General features: G+C 40.2%; 1 protein-coding gene across 1 annotated transcript in view; it reads left to right on the forward strand.

Moving 5' to 3' along the window:
- Positions 1-22,475, forward strand: part of grin2ba (glutamate receptor, ionotropic, N-methyl D-aspartate 2B, genome duplicate a) — a 177,722-nt gene that overhangs the window by 40,620 nt on the left and 114,627 nt on the right. Inside the window, 1 exon segment of the mRNA XM_030140426.1 lies at positions 7,233-7,865. Within this exon segment, the coding sequence (XP_029996286.1) occupies positions 7,233-7,865 (633 nt within the window).

Here is a 22,475-nt window from a genome sequence, read left to right on the forward strand (position 1 = left end):
GACTGGTGACAGTGGCGATGAAAAACTTCCTTCCATGCATGGACTTTAAGAAGCATGTTAGCCTAGCATTGTTAAGGCTAACAGCTCATAGTGCAACACTCTCTGTAAAATACCAGAATACACTGATACTTGGGCAACTTAAAATGAACAATGGCAACTGAGTAGGAGTGTTTTGAGGACTCTTGAATAATCTGTATGATTCATCTCAAAAGAGATCATATGTCGAATGAAGATTGATCATGATCCAAGTTTGTCATATCAGTGCATACAGTACAGACAGACAGACAGACAGACAGACAGACAGACAGACAGACAGACAGACAGACAGACAGGTGGATCTGGTTGCAGTATCCTCAGGGGGTGAGGTTGATAAGATTAAGAAACAGAAAAGCAGGGTTCCAATAGCATTGTTAGTTGGCCTCAACACAACAAAACAAGAAAGAAAAAAAATTAACTGGTCCTTATTCCAGGCAAGATCCTTTAGTCCACAAATTAGTCTTTGGGCTTTTTCATCATCCAAGCGCTTCAAGTATCAGGCCCAGATTTTATAGAGCAAATAAGATTTGCCTGCCAGAGCAGAGGAGAATGCCTCAAATGGGAAAATACTTGCTACAAATTGTTGCCACTGTAAGACAGTGGGTGTCATACCACATATCCAAAGTACATAAAGCATATTTTCAAGCACAGTGTACAGGAATGTGCAGTAAACATGTACCTTCACCATTGTTACGACCTAACAGAAGCGAAATTGAAAGAACATTAGAAGATCCTAAGTGTGAGCAGGTTTGACATAACGAGTCATTTTTAAGAACTCATTCTGCTACTGGTGCTTCTGATACGTGAGCGTCTCATCCTGACATTTTCATTTCAATTAAAAGGAGAAATGAAACCACTACAGCATGCCCGACTTAGCGCTTAAGATAATGTACATGCACCATAAAGTGTTTGAAGTCATCCAAAGAGATATGGAGCGATAGTCTTTCAGAACCATCTTCCACTGTCCTCTGAAATATCAGGCCAGGCAATAAATGTGAAAAATTGCCAGTTGCTTTTGTCCTCCAGTTTTCATGCAAATAACACCATTGACAAACCTGACACTTAGCACATAATGAGAAGAGGGCGATGAGAGAGTGCGAGCGCAGGAGAGAGATAAGTGGGAGAATTGAGAGGAAGCATTGTTCGAAGAGACAAAATGATAAAACGGGAAGAGAAAGAGATAAATAGAGTTAAAATGGAAGAAAGCGAAGGAGGGAATCGGGGAGGAAGAGAGTGATGGGCCCTTCAGTGTCCCCTCTCTCTGGAAATAGACCCCATTATAGCAGTAGATTGGCCCTGGAGTCTCGGCGAAACATGTGACTGCGATGCCAGGCTTGTCTTCTTTGGTGAGGGGGCTGATGAGTGGCTGCTTCAGAACATCATGTACAGACACAGGTCCAAACACATAATCACACACACATACGCACACACCCTCACACACACACACACCACCTTCCACCTCCACAGCAGGCTGCGCAGACAGGCTGTATGAATATTTATAAGAGCAGTTTATAATGAGTTCACACATTTAGACCGGCATTTATGCAGCACTTCTTTCATGTTCTTATGTATCGTAGGTTTGGCAGCGTTTCCAGTATCCAGCTGATTTCTCGTCTCATCAGTATGCGGTGCAATGACCTGCACTGTGGCCCGGTCACATCCCCTGTGCACAGGGTGTGTATGTGAATGAGGAAGGGGGGTAGGTGTGTGTGTGTGTGTGTATGTGTATATGGTTGGGTGGGGGGGCTCCTCAAAATGCTACCATGGACTAAAAAATGTTTTTAATATTGTTAAGCACTGTCCGCCGTTGAATCAATTTCAAATCAAAGCTGTGTCGTCGGGAGAGATTAGCGCTAAGGTTATCTTTTTTTCTGCTGGCTTTCATTTGAACAAAAAACATAAATGTCAGTTCTAAAAATGCATTAGGGAGAGCAAGCCACTGCTAGCGCTGTTCACAACCTTTCAAACCAAATTCATCAACTGCACACACACATACACGTACACATTTATAGTGCCCACAAGCGAACAAACCATTCTCGGCAGTAATGCTTCCTGTCCTGTGTGGATTTATTACCGTGAAAGCAGAATGTGTTCTGATTGGAACGGAGTGCTGTTCAGTCACATATATTAAATAAGAAACTCAAGAAATATGGAGCCCGTTTGTTCACCTGTAAGAGCTAAGAAAGGTATTTTGATTGACTGGAAAGCCAATTGTCCTGATTGTGCGTGAGTTTCCATAGGATGAAACCTCATAACCGTCTTTACAGTCGTGTTTTATACATCCAGACTTCCGCTGTGGACTCTATGCTTGTTGTAACAGAGTGATTTATCACTGACAGAAATGATAATAATAAAAAAGCAGAGAGAAGGGCCAATTACAGAGCTATATTATCCACGTCATGCCTCATATCCCCTGCTCTGTCAACTTTTCACTACTACCATATGAGCCGTGTTAGTCTTGACGTTCATTAATGACTGTTAGGCTGTTTATTGTCCATGAGGGCCCACTTAGAACCTGGTTTTGTTTGGTTGGGGCGGGTAACTACCTGAAACAATGTGTTCTTACCTAATTGCCCGATGCCTTGTTGCACCTGTACAGTAACAGAGGCTGCAGGAGTCATTATGTCTCATGGTCTGGAGCACTAAAGGAAGGAAATGACAGGAAAACAGCTGCACATGGTTGTATTTTTTGTCTTGGGTGGACTGTAAATATCATTTCAGGGACTAACATTTAGCTATTTCCATTTTATACAAGTTTACATCTCTACTCTTTTATATTTCAGAGGCAAATATTATACTTAGGTACATGTATGTATTCATAAGCTATGCCTCCAAATGTTGAATGTTTGTGATAAAATCTTATCTTTTCTCATAAAAAGTTGACTTTTTAGGGGTACATGATTCTCACAAGACATGAGAATGTGATGTACTGCTGTAGATGAAACTGACGTATATAAAGGAGTTAAAATGGGGTCAACCTTAAACATAATGCAATATATACATGAATGTAGCTTTAATGTTAACCCAAAAGCCTCACATATAATAGTAAGAGATTTACTTGTTGTACTCATGTATGTTTGTATTTTGAATACATAATTTTCCTTGTTTCTGAGAATTTTCTCTGTGTGCTTTTAGTACTTTAGGATCTTATGGACTTCACTATTGCTGATAGCCAACTCATACATTATATATTGTTAAATAAATCATAATTGCAATCCAAGTCAATTAGAGATGCAAGATCAGTGTCCCCAACCTCCATTAAAGACGGCATGTTATGCACATTTCCAAGTCTATATTTTCATTCTGCAACTCCATTAACTGCACAAGAATGGCTTTGCATAATTTATGGTTCAGAAACTCTTCATATATGACAGAAAATAAATATAATGTATCCTCTATAAGTCTCTTACAGAAATAACATTATGCGGCTTTTTGCATAGTATTGTGGCAAAGATAACAAATGTATAGCACAAGTTATATTTATATACAGAAGGAATGACAGCAAATTAATGTAAAAGCGAAGAATATGAGTGTGTAATAGGTATTTATATGCGTTACCAAAAAAATGCATATATGAAAAGGAAGAGGGAATGGAGAAAACATTCACAAAGCACTAGAATGAACTCAGTGTTGTTTAAGTCACTGTAAACTTTCCTAAGTCTCACAGAAAACATTTCACAAAAAACAAAAGACTTAGAGAATGTGTGTTTGGGTATGTGGGGGGTTTGGACCTGAGGGGTCTGGGCTGGTGGAGGCGATCTGCAGTCCACCCGTGTGTAACTGATCTGAGTGCTGTGTGCGCTGGTGTGGCTAATAGAGCAAATGGTGGGTAAGATGCGAGGGCCCGGCTGACGGAGAAATGGGGTCACTTAGTGTCACAACGTCACTCGTGTAATCTCCAGTTTAATACCCGCCTTTTGTGTCCTTTTATGAGACATTCTTTGACTCACTATGGGACTTTTTAATGGTCTCATCTTTTCTGAATGATCATTGGAGTTAACACAGTACGTTTGGCAAATATAATCTGTACCCCGGGGGTGTATGTGTGTGTGTGTGTGTGTGTGTGTGTGTGTGTGTGTGTGTGTGTGTGTGTGTGTGTGTGTGAAGCTCCAGTTTGGTACGAGTGTGTGAGTATGACGGCGAGAAAAGTGAGATGTGGCGAGTTCAGTGTGAGCGTCTATGCACGTTGACACTTGTGTGTGCGTTCATGTGTCAAATGTGTCAGAGGTCTCTATGCTAATCTGTGTGTGAGAGGAATCAGTGTGTAAAATAAAATCACTGCGAGGATGCACAGGAGAGTAAGCGCTACGCCGGGTTACGTCACTGCATTTACATGATCAATGCTTATTGCGCGGTGTGTGTATATCTCTGTGTCCATCAACTGTGTCTCTATGTGTGCGCATGTAGGCCTATTTTAATTGTTGCCATGGAAACAGAGTGCTGCCAGAGAAGTCCAGATTCAAAGAGGGCATCTCTCTCTCTCTCCTTCTCTGTCTCACTCTGTAACTCTCTCCTTCTCTTCTCTCCCATCCTTCTTTCATATATTCCTCCGTCTCCTTTTTCTCCTTCTTCTTTTGGTGTGTCGTCCTCTCCTCTTTCTTTCATCTTCCCTGCTCATAGAGGTCCTCCTTGGTTTTACACACTTTCTTTATTTCATTGCCTCCTACTCTCCCCCCTCCTCCCTTTTCTGTCTCCTCGTGCCTGTTATCTTCCCTTCCCTCCCACCTCTCCATCCTTCCTGGAAAGTGGTGCGCAATTGACTATTAACACAGGGACCTGTAATTAGAGCTGACGAACCTCCAGCAATTAGTTTTCCCTAAAGAAGTTGTTCTGTCATCTCTGCTGCATACATCCCTTTATCCCTCTCTCAATCTCCGTCTTGATTTTTTTTCTTACTCTGTCATTTCCTCTCTTATTAGCTGTCATCTTTACAGGGCGCTTATTGTTTTAGGCTTTTTGTTCTTCTTTGTACCTTCCCTCTGCCTCGTTTAAGGCGGTCATGTATGAGATACACACACAATGCAATACCCGCAACTTTACGAGCAACTACACCCTCTACTGTCCTGGGCATCTCCACCCACAAAATAGCCATTTCCACCGACAACTGAACACCTACACCAAGTATACGCTGGTAAAACTCAAGAGGACACATGCCCTCCCACTCACTCATATTAAACATACAGAGAAGACACATGTCTGTCTCAGAGAGTCTTCTTTTTCATGTCTGACTCCAGCTGTGCTCCTGCCCTTCATCCCTTGTCCTGAAATCTTGATCATTTCACCACCCCCAAACATTTCTAGTTTCCCCATCTCTCACCTGGCCTTTCTCCCCTCTGCATCCCCATTCATGAAAGGCCTATAAATAAGTACAGTAAGGATGGAGCTGAAGAGAGGAAAAAAAAATAAAAAGAAAGCGATAACGGTCAAGTGGAACGTGGGAGGGAGGCGGACGGATGGACGGCAAATGGCTGTGAGTGCTAAACTAGGCCAGTAGGGGTTGAGGGAGGAGGAGGAGGGTGGGTATCATATCAAAGCCTGTGCGAGTTTCTCCGAGCACCTCCGCTGTCAATCATTTAATCAATTTCATCGTCAGTCAGTTTGTCCCACGTCGGTGTGTCACTCATCTCGCTCCCCACAGTTTCTCAGTCAGTCGGAGTTGGCGTGCAGTCGTCTTCTCCTTGCCGGCCCTTTCACTCGTTTGCATTCCTTCCCTCTGTTTCTCCTTTCTTCACTTTCCCTCCTTCTCCCTTGTCAAGAAGCCAGCTCCTCATCTAAAGGGAGAGTTTATATCCTCCATAATATATATCCATATTGCGTCTTCAAAACATTCCATATGAATTATTGATCCATATGGGACCGTGTGTAAACTGTACGCCATCATACCATGTATCTTTGTGTGCATTTATGCACTATTTATGTATGTCAGCTGTGACCTCTTCTCTCATCCTTCTTTGTGTGTTTAAAGGCTCGTTTTAGTCACGGTTTCCCTCTCATCCTTCATTCTCTCCCTTTATTGCCCCATTTCAAGGGACTGACATTGATCTGCACTGATTCATATGATGCATGTAGCCTCTTGGCAATTCACTTTATTCCATTAACGTTGCATGTTACTATGTTAACCCAAGCAGTAACCTCCAGGGCTAAAAAAAATGAAGTCGGTGTGGAAGCTGCAGTTCCTCAAATGGCCGCTTAAAGCTTGCTCCAAAAGCAACTCAAACCTCGTAGAGTCCCATGATAAAATTTACAATATAACAGTAGAATTAAGCACAATCTGGAATGAAAAAAAAAAACAAAAAAACAGTTTGGATCTCTGTAGCTAATCTCTACATTAATGAAATCCAGGGAGGGAATTTTTATATAACTCACCTGTTTGTGTTGAGGCTTAAATGTATGTATAAAGTGCATGACAATGACATTTTAGATACTCTGTTATCTCAGTATTTTTTTTCATGTTGATCTTACTGCAGTTATAATTAAAGGTGACACTAACAAGACTGAAATTTGTTGACATGCAATAAGATACTGTTGGTTTTCAGTATGGTTGGCGTTTTCAGTAAGTTAATGTTAGCATTAACTTTGTATGTTTCTATGGTGTTGTCATTCATTTTGTCCAAATATAAATCCAAAATATCCAGAGGGTAACAACCAATGTGCCACACTCAAAGGAAAACAATAACTGCATGATTTGGTGAACAGTTACATGGCAGCATTGGACAGTATTTCAGTTTGCAACCATGATTTTAGTCTTTAGTATCAAAACAATAAATACCAAGTACGCCCTTCTACTCAGTGTCACTGAATCCAAAATATCATTACACACTGCGCTGTAGACCACTTATCAAGGCTTAACATCCAATGTTTTCTTACATGTTTACGCACCTGTTAAACTGGAGCAGAGAAATTGTTGGCTGATGTGCCCTTGAGCAAGGTACTTAACCTCCCATATTCTCCCTGGGTGCCTGACATGGCAGCCCACTGCTCCTAGTCTGGTGTGTTCCTGAATGTTCTAGTGAGGGCTTAAATACAAAGGGTCAGTTTCAAGGTGTGTTGCATGTCCTCATGTATAATACTGTATGTGCTGACAAACTAAGGTTTCTTAATTCTTATCTCTTTCTCTCCCCCATCCCTCTGTATCATTCCTTTCTATCTTCATCTTTCTATTTTCCTCTCCTCTTCCTCCACCTCTGTCCCCTCAGGTATTACCCTCCCACTCCTCCACCATGCCTGTCTGCAGCTGCCACAGCCCCTCACCCCATTGTGGTCACACCGGGGTCTCCTCCTTCGCCCCGGCACTCGCTCAAAAGCAAGAGAAGCGAGGTCGACACCCACCTCTGCCTCCTTCACTCCACTGCTGCACCAGCGCCTCTTTACACCTCTCCCTTCTTCTCTTGCTGCTTTTCCTTCTCCACCTGCCCCCGGCCTGCCACTCACGGAGGGAGAAGGGTGGGGGAGGTGGCGGCGGCCACTACATCCCCATCCCCCAACCTCCTCCTCACCACATGGCTCTGCCCAACATCCTGAGGGGCCTCAGCATCGCCGTTGTCCTGGTGGGCAACTCCAGCGAGGTGGCGCTGGCTGGTGCCCGTGAGAAGGAGGACTTCCTCCACATGGCACCCAACGTGGAGGTGCTGACCATGAATGAGACGGACCCTAAAAGCATCATCAAGAGCATCTGTGACCTGATGACCGAGCACTGGCTGCAAGGCGTGGTGTTTGGTGATGACACCGACCAGGAGGCCATCGCTCAGATTCTGGACTTCATCTCAGCCCAGACCCACATCCCCATCCTTGGAGTCCGTGGAGGCTCCTCCATGATCATGGCTGCCAAGGTAGGAAAAAGTCACAGTCATCCAACACTACAGGTTACAAAAACTAAAATTATTCACAATTATTGGGCTAGATGGCTTTACCCTGAATTGAATTATTACAGTTGCCTCTGCTTAAGTATTTATTTCACAGTTTATTTGACAGTTTTCACCAGCAAAATTACAAAAGTATGCCAAACCATCCATTGTAATTGGCCAATTTAGAGACCTTCTCATTTGTTGTAAGGGACTCTGCTGTTTGGGTAAAGTTTAATCTTGTAAGGCTAACCCTCAATTGGGCTTCATGTTGCTGTCATTTATGGAGGTATTGCTGCTATTGCTCAGAATATCTTCATATATATATATATATACATACATACACACACACACACACACACACACACACACATATATATATATATATATATATATATATATATATATATATATATATATATATATATATATATATAAAGTCTCTTTTGTTGTTCAAAAGGTTTGAGGTTTGTCACGCCATGTCCTTTTTTTTCTTCTTAAAGTCGGTGCATTACGGTACTTGTTCATTGATGTCCAATTACATATGTGTGGTCTTTTTACAATTGAAAAAAATTGCTTTAGAAGTGCTCTAACCAAACTCTACCACATTTTCCTCTTTGAATCAAGTCTGCCAACATAAAGAAATCCTTTTGACTGCTTTGGATCCAAAAATGGGCTTCTCATCTAATTTCTCAATTTGTGCCCCCATAATGTATCATTGTGTGTTAATTCTGGGTGGAGACAGACAGGCGGGGTAAACTGGGGTTTCTGACTTGAAAGACAAGCTGCCAACTGTGCTGATGCCAGTGACAGGATGAGCTGGAGATTGCACCAGAACACAGAGCTAGATCTCTGCCTATTTACTAGGCCCTGCCTAATGGGATAAAACAATCTGCTGCTGCTTTATCTGTGTCTGCCTGGGATCTGGGCTTGGACCCCAGTCCACAAAATCATCTCATTCATTTGGTACTTTTTGAACAAATCCAGCTGCAATAAATAGTAACCAGTTTAGTGGGGGAAAAAACTACATTTAGAGTTATTTACTCACACAGAGACTGGAAAATGAACCAATGATCAAAACACTACTAACAGTGAGTGCCTCACTGATAAGACGCTGCTTGTTATTGTCAGTAAATTGAAGAAATATTCAGATCCTTTACCAGACTGTGAAAAAAAGGCATTACAAGTTCTGCATTCCAAACTTTACATATGTAAATGTATGTACATGTCTTATCTTTGTGAAAATTAGCAACTAAATGTAGTCCCTATCCATGTTTTACTCTGATGATTTAGATTAATTTGACTACACCATTCATGTGTATTTTGCATTTTACCATGGTACATGTTGAATGTTTAGCTTATTTCTATACAGCTGGTAGTTATCCATCTGTCAAAATCATCACATTAGTCTTATCAGTGTCTTTTCCAGCAATTACAAGAGGGCTTTTGAAGAATTTATTTAGCTCAAGGAGTTTATAATGTATGATAATGTGAAGAAATGCGCATATATTAATCAGTCTATTTCCAGTCTGTCTGAGTAGCTGACTTTGCCTACTTTCATGGCCAGTTTCTGTATAGTGATTATGGGTTGAATTTTCCTAAAAAATCCAAAGGTGTGACATTTGTACTTGCTCCCAGGTGGTTACATGCTGTTTTTCCACGACTACAGTGGCGAGAATAAGAAACATTAGCTACCATCTCCTATATATCGAATCCAAACAGCACAAATTCCATGCAAGAGCAATAATTGCACATGTGCGCAGGTCTCCAGAATCGCTAACTGGAAGGGTTTTCATCATTACATACTCTACATAAACATGACTTTCAACACAAATCAACACAGCAGGAAATACATGGTTTTCATTAGACATGAAATGGATGAAAAACTGCAAAGGTGAAAAGTAACCTAAGTAACTAAAGTAAGATGTTGGCTTCTGAGATGTAGTGGAGTCAGGGTCTAAAGTTACATTAAATGGAAATAGTCAAAGTACAAGTACCTCCAAATTGCCAGCATACCACCGTAGGTTCCTGTTAGATTCGGAACCTCATTGAGTCTTACAGGATCAGTCTTACTTCGGCCGTGTTGTCTTCATGTTGTCATCTTCCAGTTTGTCTGCTGACCTTCTGGTGTCAACAGGTCGCAGCACCAGTGGAGATGTAAATTGCGCTGACAGAGTGAGGCCAGCGGCCACTACGAAGCTCTTCTCTCTGCTCTGTCTCATTAGAGCACTAAGAGGAGGAATGGCAGGGAACCGTCCACTCCCATTTAAAACTGTGTTCTTCCAAGCGCACATCCAAACACTGCTGTACATGGCAGACATTTAGTCAGATGCTGAGACATGCACAGTTACCCACTTTCCTAAATATCCTGCCTCTCTGACCGTGACCTGCAGTCATATGTGTCTTTAACCCCCCAGACCCAATAACCGTAAGTCTTGAAGATGTGTAAATCTTTTACAGCATTCCTACTGCCCTCCCGTCACATGGATGGCTACTTTATGTAAAGATTTATGTTTGTGTTTTATTGCATTGAAGGATGCATTGATGGGGGGGGGGGGGGGGGGGGGGGGGGGGGGGTTGTTGAGGAATGTGTGCAGGGACGGTATCATTCATTAAGCACGCGTGGTCTAAGTGCACCAGGCTGCAGAAAATGAGCAGTGTTTTGTGGCAGAGGTTTAAATGGATTTCCACGGCCACAAGCCAGAGCCTGCCTCTCCTGAGAGCTTCCTCCTGGCTGCACCGGGGCCCAGGAGAGCGAGGACGGGGCTACACTAAGGCTCAGTCTCCAAACGGATTTGTGTCTGCCTAATGGGCTGAGACAATGGAGTGGCGAAAATACGATAGAGAGGGATCAGAGGGAGGGAGAGAGAGACATGGGGAAAGCGGAGAAATTGAGATAGTGAGGATGAGATTGAGTGGAAGAAATTCTACTCTGAACGAACACGGGCAGGAGAGGCCGAGTTTAAGAAAAAATAAGAAATAAAACTGACAGGGGGGAAATGTTTGAGCAGCGTTAGCCTGGCAGATGGAGATCAGATGCCTGTAGAGGTGATAGGTAGAGGATGAGAACAGGGTCAACAGCAGAGGAGGAGACATGTTTAGAGTCAGTGGTAGGAGGTCGGAGGCAGGAAGCTGAAGAGAAGGCTGGACACATGTCTGGAAGTGAGTAAAAGATGCAGAGATTAACAGGAGGAGGACAGGAAAACAGATTAAAGGAAGTTTTCTCACTACTACTTTACAATAAGGCTCATACATTTCCATATGTTTGACTGGCACCTTCCATCAGGCTGTAGCAGGAACAGCCCTCTGTGGGAGAGTATGATGTTGCACCGTCAAAATGAGAGCGCAAATAGACATCCATCTTTGTTTTTGTAACTTTTATTCATAAAAACAATCCCACAATTCAGTGCAGGCTGTTATTTTAGCCTATTCACCCAGTGCATGTCTGTAACTCTCTTAAAACGGCAGGGCTTTTCTTTAGGTAAATACAATGTCTCCCTTTATTCATGATACAATGACAAACAGGTATGAGGTATCAAAACATACATAAAATACGTACATTTTAACTGTACTCTGTGACTTATTAATATTTCTTGTTACTGTTTCAGTATAAAACACAATTTAATTAATTCAATCTTGACCTAGATTGATGTCAAACTAGCACCCACCAGCTGTTTTCAGGGACAGAGTTAAAGATGAATCCTCTGATGGTAGGTAGTTTTGTCAAATTTACAAGATTAGTCTTGTTTACTTTTTCACTCACAAGCTGCAGACAGGTAGTCGCTGTCAGTGTCTCAGCCTGTTGCACCTCTGTTCAGTCTGTTCAGTACACACACAGCTGACTTATTCTGTTTTATAGTACAACTACATGATTATCAAATACTCGGGACTGCAATATCTTGATATTTAACCACAACCTCAGTTCATAAAATAGTGGATGTAATAACTACCCCAATAGTTGAGGAGTTACGGCTGATTACCAGTGATTATCCGTTAGTATTTTTGTTTCAGATGCCTGTCCTTAGTTTATAAATGTTTATAATTAGGTTGTTCACACTTTATAAAACATTGACAAACAAGTAATAATAACCAGTTCTTGCTGCACTTTTTCTATTTGTGTTCTATAAAATCTCAGATGTTTCTTCTAGTTTAGCCTAATTTATCTGTGCCTTTAACAGCCGGCAAGTAAGATTTTTACTAATGACTCACTACTGCACAATACCATATAATCGGCCAAAAACCTTTAATCTAGATTGTGTTTTTGATGATTTATGATTTTATTGGATTTTTTTTTTCTGTCATGAACTAAAGACAAAACATGATTTGAAATATAAAAAAATAAATAAATAAAATGTATATATATATATATATATATATATATATATATATATATATATATATATATATATATATATATATGTATATATATATATGTATATATATATATATATATATATATATATATATATATATATATATATATATATATATATATATATATATAATCCTTATGCAAAAAAGCGGGGCTGTTAAGGATGTCTGTGCATTATCTGTTACACCATGCAGATAATTTGAAAACAAACAGAACTATGATTGCAGAGACATATTCACAAGGAATGTATTACTATTACATTATGAACACAAACATATTAGAATTAGTATTACACTATATTAGGTTAGTATTACATATTAGAAAACATTAAAACTTTTGATTAAGATTTTTTTTTTTTGTGAAATGTGAAGAGGAAGTCGTAATCTCAAATGTGTGATTTGTGGGGTTTTTGGTAAAATTAATATTCTAAGCTCTCAACAACAGGGGGAAGTCATATACCAGAACACACTTAAAGTAACAAAACCACCAACAAACCAACACCACATATCCAAACACTGTTTCACTCACTGAATAAAGTATAATGCTCATTGTTTACACATGTCTGTATTATGGTATCATCAAGTTTTCTTCCTCAAACTAAAACTCATAGCCACTTATTTTCACAGTGTCAGAATAACACTGTCTCATGTTCTGAACGTGAAGCATCAGCTCATAGTTTACATTATAGCTCTGTTAGCTTAGCACTATTTTTAGACAGAAAACAGCCACAGTGAAATCACAAATCACCTCTGTTTTCTCCTCATCAGTAACTGCACTAAAGGTCTGTTTGGGAAAAAAGAAATGTTTGGAATCATCCAAACAAGGTCAGAACTGTCAACCATGGATCAACAAATGGCAAATGGGAAAAGAAAATAACATCACATAATAACTTTATGCCTTCATAAGCCTCATAATCAAAATGATCTTTCTTTCTTTGACTCTAAAAGTTATTTGTTAGCGGTTCCATTTCATCACTTTCTAACCCCATGGCGCTAGTTTTCCTCACCATGGGAGGCCAGCAGAGTCACTCTCTACTCACTAAATCTTACAGTCCGTTGGTGTCAATATATTCAGCTTATATCTCTACAATCCAATACATTGGCTTCTTTGGCAGAACTTTAGACCTATTTATTCTAAACACTCTAATAACAATTTTAGATCATTTTTTAATATTTGGAAGTAGAAATACTGCATGTAGCACCTTTACAAAATACAGAAGTCTTGACATTACCAGGAAATGTGGGCTCACTATTTAGCAAACAAGTCATTTTCACCCTTTTTCTAATCTGTTGTAACGCTTTATCAGTTTATTTATGAATCATGCTTACAGCCTGACTAAAACCTAATTATATGCCATTTATAACTTCCATATATTCATACACTCCTTGTAAATTGGTAGTTTGTCTCACATATGGACACAAACTGAGATAAAACAATTGAGAGTAATTGTCAGATGGATTATAGAATGAAAAGTTGAGTTACAGAACTTACAAAAACTTGACATGTGGTATGTGTATATTTTTTCTGGAAATGGAATGACAAAGATTAGAAAATAGGGATTGGAGTATATGAGGTGTTTATCTTACAGCTTCGCTCCGTCACACACACGAATACACACACAATTCATGCGAACCATCAGGACTGAAGGCCAAATGCTGCTATTACAGTTGGCAAGACACCCCCTCCTTTTTCATTACACTTCCAAGGAAGGATGATAACAAGGAGTGACAGAAAATGTGTAGAATACAGCATTTAGATTTTTAGTGTGGGCTGAAAAGGAAAAGAATTTGGAGGGATGGTACAAGATAATTCCATAAAATGTACCCGCTGGAGTGGACTACTGTAGTGCTGTGTGAAGAGTCAAGTTGAATCAGAATCAGGGGTAAACCCCCCCCCCCCCCCAAAAAAGAAAAAAAAAACAAACAACATTTTTCTGCATCTATGAGGAGTGTTACTTTGGAGATACAGCCCCCCTCCCATTCTGCCCAGTATCACAGCTAGGACTTAAAAATTTAGAGAATTGCAACACAGCGGTCTGTCAATCAGCCATACAATGTTCTGACATCTGTAACAAGAACAAAACTGGTGTTTTTAGAGCAATTCCTCATGGGGACGGAACAAACCTGCTACAGTAGCTCAGCAATAAAAGGCAGGACTAGTGCTGCATCTGTACATAGAGTCAGTGGGAAATGATTATGTACAATAACTACATGTAATATGTGTCAAGAGTGGATGATTGTGCCAAAAGACCATATCAGGAACCACATTTGAAAAGCTTTCTTCCCCATTGTGATATTAACTGTAGAGGGCAGACAAAGTACAAACAGTCAATGTATTTTTCTCTGCACAACTGAACCATAGTATTAAAGACTAAAGATACCACTATGTCTACTATAGCTCATTATTTTGCTATTAAAATACTGTCTAATACCTGGATTTATTGGATAATAAAGATGTAGTGTTTCCCATTATTATAGCAGACTGCAGTGTCCTGTGTGGTCCGATGCAGAGGTGGAGTCATGACATTATTTTGGGAAAACATTGAATTTTAATCATTAGCAGTAGAAATTTTTGATCCCTTTATGTATTATGCCATAATTTACACACATAATTATCAATTTAGAATATAATTTTACAAGTAAAGAAAGTTGCAGTTTGTGGTAAAACTGTTGGAAGTATCAGACTGTGATGTAATATGTAATACATAGTATGTAAAGAGAAAGACTACACACCCAGAAGTACAGGAAGTGATGTCATGGTAACGGTCTCTGTCCATGATCTATTCTGAGCTGCTGAAGATGTCTCTGCAACTTCAACATGACCAGACTAGTGTTAATTTTCAGTCTTTTTATACTTTTTCACATCACTCAAGGTGAAAAACAAGGTGAAATGTACGTGTATCAGGTGCAGCAAGAGATCCAACCCACTGAGCAAAGTCACACATAACTAAATGTTTCTTTACTATATTACCACAAGCCAAGGCTTTCCCCACTCTTAAAGTTATTTTAAAATTGATTTAAAAAAATTCTATGTGTAAATGTGTAATTATATGTGTAAATGATGGCACAGTTAGGATCAAATTGGAATAGAAACAACACCTATGATTTGTGTTGTTTCTACATAACACCTATGATTTGTCTCTCACCACTGACCAATGTTCATATTTTTTGGCGCACTGGAAGGGGTGAGACTCAGCTCTTCATTGACCCTTCTTTAGGCCCCACCTCCCTTAGTTACTGTTGCTATGCCTGTCAAGCTTTGGGACTCTACATGTCACATGGCATTTTTAATGTTATCTGACATGTTAGTGATATTCTAAAGGAAACTACTGAAAATGTCTTCAGTAACACTTATGAAACAGCAGAGAGAGGAACAGAAGAACATGTAATAGCATTAAACTGAGTAGTTGTGCATCATTTAAGGCTGAATAAATACTGTTAAAGTAACTAAGAAAGTTTCAGGCATGTTTTTCATTGCTACCAAATGTGTGTTAGTGTTAGCGAATGTCTTACTTTAGAATAACTGAGTTTTTATTGATATTCATGATGGCTTGATAATGAAAATTGCTTTAAAATACATATTGCAGCTCTTTTTGTCTCAGATTTTCCAGAATTTGATATTACATCCTTGAATACCTGATCTATAGTTGACTGATCATGTACTTACTACTAATGTTATGTTAAAAAAGTCCCTTCTTATCATCATTCTAGAATAAACACAACATGTTTTTAGCCACTTTGTGTCCATGATTAGTACTGAACTACCTAAATTCTCAGTCAGTCTGTATGTAATAAGTAACACAGTCACTAACATTCTTCTATGAGTGGCTTTTAGCCTCAGAAAAGAAAAATTACAACAATCTCCTCTTATGGCAAAAATATATATGCTGTCAGGCTTACAGGTTCCATCATAGATAATATTAACACTCATGAAAATATAGATTAATGAACGACTGTGTATGAGGTCAGTGTGTCCTTATGGGCACTCCAAAGCTCCATTGTATTAAATTATGACTTTGTCTAATGATAAAAATGGCGGTGTAACATATGTAGTTTAGCAAAGGGTAATTTTATCTTGCTGCAACTTCATGATGAATAATAGGGGAAAAAACTACACTTTGGATAATAACTTTAAAAAAAAAAACTCTTATGTCGTGTTTTCACTGTTACTACGTTGAAGCAATTTTGTAAAACCAGGATTACTGGTCTTAGCAGTGTGACACTAGCAGCTGAACATGATCCAATTCATTATCATTTCATTTTCATTATCATGAGTTTATTCCATCAGTGGCATGAAACATGTCACACTGACTCTTGTGGATCAAAATTAACTAATCGACTACTTACTACTAGCAGAATGAAAACTCACCATAAACAGACAGTAGTTAGATTATAAATGTTATGATCCATGATCCAACTCTTACTGTAAATACCATGTTTACACTGACACAGCTTATGCCAAATGAGTAGGATATATATATATATATATATATATATATATATATATATATATATATATATATAAATATATATTTTTTTATTATTATTTTTTTTTTACAGTGCTGTTATTGATTTATTTAATCATGAAGTCTATGATTCCTCTGACAAGCAGATGCTGAAATAAGCCAATCCTCAATATCAGATCAGGGTGCCCAGCCCTAATGCGTACAAGCTTGAAAGTAGGAGAGTTAGATAAATAAAGGAAAGGAAAGAGGAAGCCAGACAGCTGCAGTATTAACAAGGAATGAAGAAGGCGGCGGAGGAGGAGGAGAAAGGGGAGAGATGGATGGAGGCAAAGGGCACTTGCATCTATATCAATGAATAAGATCAGTGAGGGAGGGTCGGGCGGTAAGTAAGAGGAAGAGAGCACTGAAGAAGAGGGACGGAGTCAGAGAAAACACACTGACAGGGCTTGTGTTTGTAGAGAGTACAGCAGCAGGTGTATCATCATCTATCCAATGTAAGATTCTATGTAAAAAAAAGAGAAGGTGCCTCTTTGCTCAGGAAATCACAGTCTAAATGGAGGAGGAATGAAGGGGAAGAGGGAGATGGATCGAGTGCAGCTGTAGCCACATCTGTGAAAGACAGGACAAGATAAAGTAGGAGGAGGAGGAAGAGAGGGAGGAAGGAGGAAATACAGCCAACAATTTAAGTGTGTGTATGTGTGCATGAGTGTGCGTGTTTATAGGAATGTGTGTGTTACTACCAAGCCAACATGGCTGTGGTTTGGAGTCTTTTTGTCTGTAGTGGTTTCCAGCTCCACACTGCTTGTTGTGCCTCCACAGTCCCTCTACAGTGTCTGTTGGATGGCAGTAATCACTATGATCTAAAGCTTTGGCTAATGCTCATATTATCAAGACATGGTGAGCCATTTTCCTCAGCTTGTCTAGAAGGTATGGCTTTGTAGTGGTACAAATAGCTGTAGTTGTTGCTGATCACCCCAGGGCCACCACATAATACGAACAGCGAGCTAATCTACGAGTGGAGGCTGCTGCCGTTGTAGATTAGCAAGGAGATAGCATCCGCTTGTGCGCAGGATTTATATGTAAGATTGTCACCAATTAATGGAAAAAAAAAGAAAAAAGCAGCTACCCCTGGTGACCTGAGGGAAAGGATAATGTGAATAGCATGCAAACATATGCAGGCATACGTGGAGCCGTGGCAGGCATGCATGCACACGCCCACATCTACTGAATGTGTACTAGTAAGTATAACAGGCAGGGCTATTCATTTCTGAATATTAAAGAGTGTTGGTGGAAATGCTAAATCTGAACCTAGCTGGCAGAAAAAATGTTGCCATTTTTATGTATCTGCAAATCACTAATTTACATCATCACCATAGAAGGCTTTCCATTAAAATATATTTTGAATTTTCAGCACATTTTATAAGTACTACTACTACTACTACTACTACATATTGGAAATTATTAAAATATGCTAAATCTTAAAATGCTTTGATAAATTGAAATGGAAGCAAATGTTAAAAGTGCTGCTTGGTTAATAGTGTCAAGATACAGTACTATGAAAAAGTCTTAGGTGCCTTTAACAAGACTATGACCACACATATGCATGTCTCTGTCTTTTTAGTATTATATAAATATTTGTATATATTACTGGAATGTACAGCAAATATGTGAATGGTATTAAAACAAAAAGGCATTTCAGACAAAAAAAATTTGAATGTTGTAGGAAGCTATATGGGATCCTCTGGACAAAGAAAAGGATAAAACACCACAAAACCCTCTGGGACATTCTGAAGGTGTGTAATATAACACAGGATTATTCGAGAAAACATCCAGACGGTCAATCCAAGACAGTTGAAGATTTACTAAATCCAAATAGAGGTCAGACTAAATACCGACTTCACCTGCAGAAGATGTTTAGTTCTGATTTTCTGTATGTGTTTCAATACTGTACACATATTTCCTGCATGTTTCTTGTTAGAAATAAAGACACACGTCCATTACAGCCCTGCAAAAACACCAAAGCTGAAGGCTGCCTAAGACTTTTGCACAGCACTATATGAGAAATGATGAGGTGTCATATGTAGACATTTATATGATAGATGTAGAAATTTTGCACTAAAAGAAATGTGTAACGTGTATGTATTATAAACAATGTATTGAAATAGAACTGGAGGTAAGAGCCAAACACTCCTTAAATACACATTCTTTCATTAATTCAAAGAATTTCATATTTTGACCCAGCACTGTATCTTGAAAACTACAGCCAGCTAGCAATTTTGACTTAATTTGTCTTTATTAGTGACCCGCATTTGGTTTTACTTCTTTTGCTCCGTAAATATTTTGTATGTAGACCACTGAAACTGACAAATGAAAAATTCAACTTTATAAATGTATATTAAGGACTTATATTACTTATATTACTTATATTAAGGACTTGCTCTTCATCTTTATCATCATCATTCATCATTAGGGTTTAAAAGTTTGCCTGGTAAATGTAATATTTTGTAAAATAATATGTGACCTGAGCTTCTGATTTAGGAGCTTTCCCAAACTACATGCTGTCAGTGCTTAAACTGTCCATTAGAATCGTTAAATAGTCCCATATGAATATTATTTATGAGTATAATCAGGGTCCGATTTGTTGGGGGGGATGGGGGGGGGGTCCACCCCCCTCTGGTTTTTGCGTCCCTGCTTCTGCTCAATGAATTTCATCCTCGGGGGGGACAACCAACCAATTGAAATAACAGGCAGGCTGTGAATGAGTTTACGCCTATGTCCTACATTAGTGGCACTAACGTTCATCTGAACCGAACTGTCGGCAATCGCAGAATTCACCAATGTCCTCATGCACTGGGGCGCCGTAAGGGGGGGGGGGTAAACATGACAAATTTATGGAGCCCAGCATTTGTGAGGTTAGAAGTTGTGAAAATTTCGTGTGAGATCCACTGTATAATAGAGGAATAGAACCATACATTGGACATTGAAATTATGTAAAGTTTATTTTTCGTTTCACGCCAGCATTAGTTATGGACCGCACCCCCATGTATATAACTGCTGCTGCCCCCCCCCCCCCCCCCCCCCGCTCCGACAAACAACCCCACCCCCCCCACCCCCCGTTGTTTTCACAATTTGCACCCTGAGTATAATGCTCATAAACACCATGAGGGGTTAAAACACTGAAGAGCAGTACATTATAATGTAGTTCTAAAATGTGTTTTTGGTTCAGAAATGTTGAAATTACACATGAGTAGGCTGCTGTAATGACAGGCTGCTGTAACATCACTATACACTGCTTTCACTGAATACACACACGGAAACAGAGGAGTATATACACACACAATCACACACAAACACACACACAATCACACACACACACACACACACACACACAAACGAACAAGTGTGTTCGCTGTTATCTTTTGTGTAACTGGCAGCCTTCTCCAGGAACAAAACAGCAGGATACGATCAATTAACTTTTGCCCAAATAATTCCTGCTTTTCATCGTTTCAGATGTGGTCGTTTGCCTGCGGGTGTCCGAGCCTTTTGTAAAGAAGCAAGCACGAGTGATTTTGTGTTTTTCTGCGTGTGTGTGTGTGTGCATTAATTCTTCAGGGTGGGAAAACGCACTCGATGATGGTGTTGAATTGGTTTTGAACTGTGTCCAAGGATAATTGTTGCAGAGGACGTGCGCGTGTGTGTTTGTGTTAATCACAGCATAGGGGTGATTTCAGAGCAGCAATTAATGTCCAATCCTCATTTGCCAAAGAAACATGTTCTCCTCATTGGCGTCATTTGTGTGGAATAGTCCTTTTTGTCTTCTCTGGTGACAAAGAAATTGACCTGTTCAAGCGTCATTTCCTGTCGGAGGTACACTCATCACGTCCTCTTGGGGTTTGAGTCTAGTGGGATGAACATTAATGTGCCCACATTTATATTCCCAATTAATGTCCAACAATAGCACCTATTGTTGTAGTAATCACTGAGGTCCTGTACTCTATTAATGTAATGTGCTGTTCGGCTTGGCAGCACCACATCCTCACTAAAACACAGAAGCAATTAGGAGCATTTGTAAACGATAAGAGAATTAAAAGTGAGTGTTCCTCTGCCTGATGACTCTCTCTCGCACTCCCTCTGTTTTCGGTTTTTATTTGTCTTCCTTTGCCGTCTGTCCCTACTCTTAATTTTTTAGTTCATTCATGGATTTTGTTTTGCCCTGTAAACCCCTTGCAAGAGCTTCCTCATTTATCCTTTCATCCTGGATATGCTCTCTCTGCTTTTTTTTGTGTTGCTGCTTTTGTCCACTTTTACTCTTGCCTCCCTGCTGGTTATTTATCTGTCTGGGTCTGACCTGTTCTTACCTGGATAAGATAATCACCTGGTACAAGTGGATCTTTACAAGTTGTCTAATCAAAAAGGCTGTTAAACACATAAAGACTGTTAACGATCCACAGCTACAGAAACACAGTCTCGTGAACAGGGTTTTCTGGTGATGATGGAAAACGTCTCAGTAGCTTTACCTTCTTATTGTCCTGGTTTAGAAAATATGACAGCCCACTGTGTGTGTTCCCCTTTTCTGGAGGAAGAACGATAGAGAGAGAGAGAGAGAGCGAGTGAGAGAGAGAGGGAGGATAGGGAGAGGTAGTGAAAAATATCGAGAGTCCTAAATTTATGTGTCCTATTTTCCAACCCCGTTGGTCTCAATTTACTCCGGCCATTTAGAATGTGGCCATTTTTAAACTCACCCCATAACTTTTTCTATACCTCACCCCCCCGTGAACCGCCTCTTTCACTCTTTCCATCACTGATTCCTCCGCTCCGTTGCCTTCCACCATAGAGACATTGCTCTTAGTAACACCTACAGTTATTATGTTTGATTTGAATGCTGAAAATGAGGTAGCTGTCATTAAACAAGTTTTCGCACATGCATCATCCCTTCTCTCTCTCGTGTGTTTTTTTTCACCCCCTCCTCTCTTGTTCAGGCTTCGTCTCACTTCATTCCTCACCTCACCTCACCTCCCCATCCCCATCCCCTCCTGCTTGGCCTCCTTTCTTTCATTCTCACTCTCCATCCCACTGGATCAGGATCAGCCACACCTTCCCCTATGCTCACATCTCCTGACTCCCCCTGGACGTGCCCTCATACCCCTCCCACCCCCACCCACACCCCCACCCAACCTCCCCTCTCGCCTTACCTCCCCCCACACTCTCTCCTTGATAAACACCAATAGTCTGGCCCTTTCTCTTTTCTCCCCAGACACCCTAGACACTAACCCCTACAACCAAGATCTACATGCAACTCCTCCCTCTTTTCCTCCCCTTCTCCGACATCCACCCTCCCCTCTTATCCCCCGGTGGACCTTACACTAGCTCTATGCCGGGGCTCTTATTAGCCTTATCTCCGCCTGCCCCCGCCCTGATTCAGAGGTTGAGAGGGAACGGACCTCTATCTGTTCACAGGCTGAGATGAGTCAGTGTTTTATAAAGAATGTGGTATAATATGAAGTAGGGAGAAGAGGAAGGAGTCCAGTCCAGTGCAGTCCAGTCATAAACCTTCATCCATCTTCTTCATGGTGACGGCTGCTGGCTACGTCCTGTAAACAAACTGTCACAGCTTCAGCCCTTTCAACACCCAGCATGTTCCTGTGAAAATATAATTGAGAGAGACTTCAATTCGTCTTTGCACATTCGCTCACTCTAAGTCATCGCACATCAAATTGTCATTGAAAGGGGATACGAGTAATATTTTATCATCCATTCCTGT

Source organism: Sphaeramia orbicularis, chromosome 8, assembly GCF_902148855.1.
Source record: "Sphaeramia orbicularis chromosome 8, fSphaOr1.1, whole genome shotgun sequence".
Classification (NCBI taxonomy): domain Eukaryota; kingdom Metazoa; phylum Chordata; class Actinopteri; order Kurtiformes; family Apogonidae; genus Sphaeramia; species Sphaeramia orbicularis.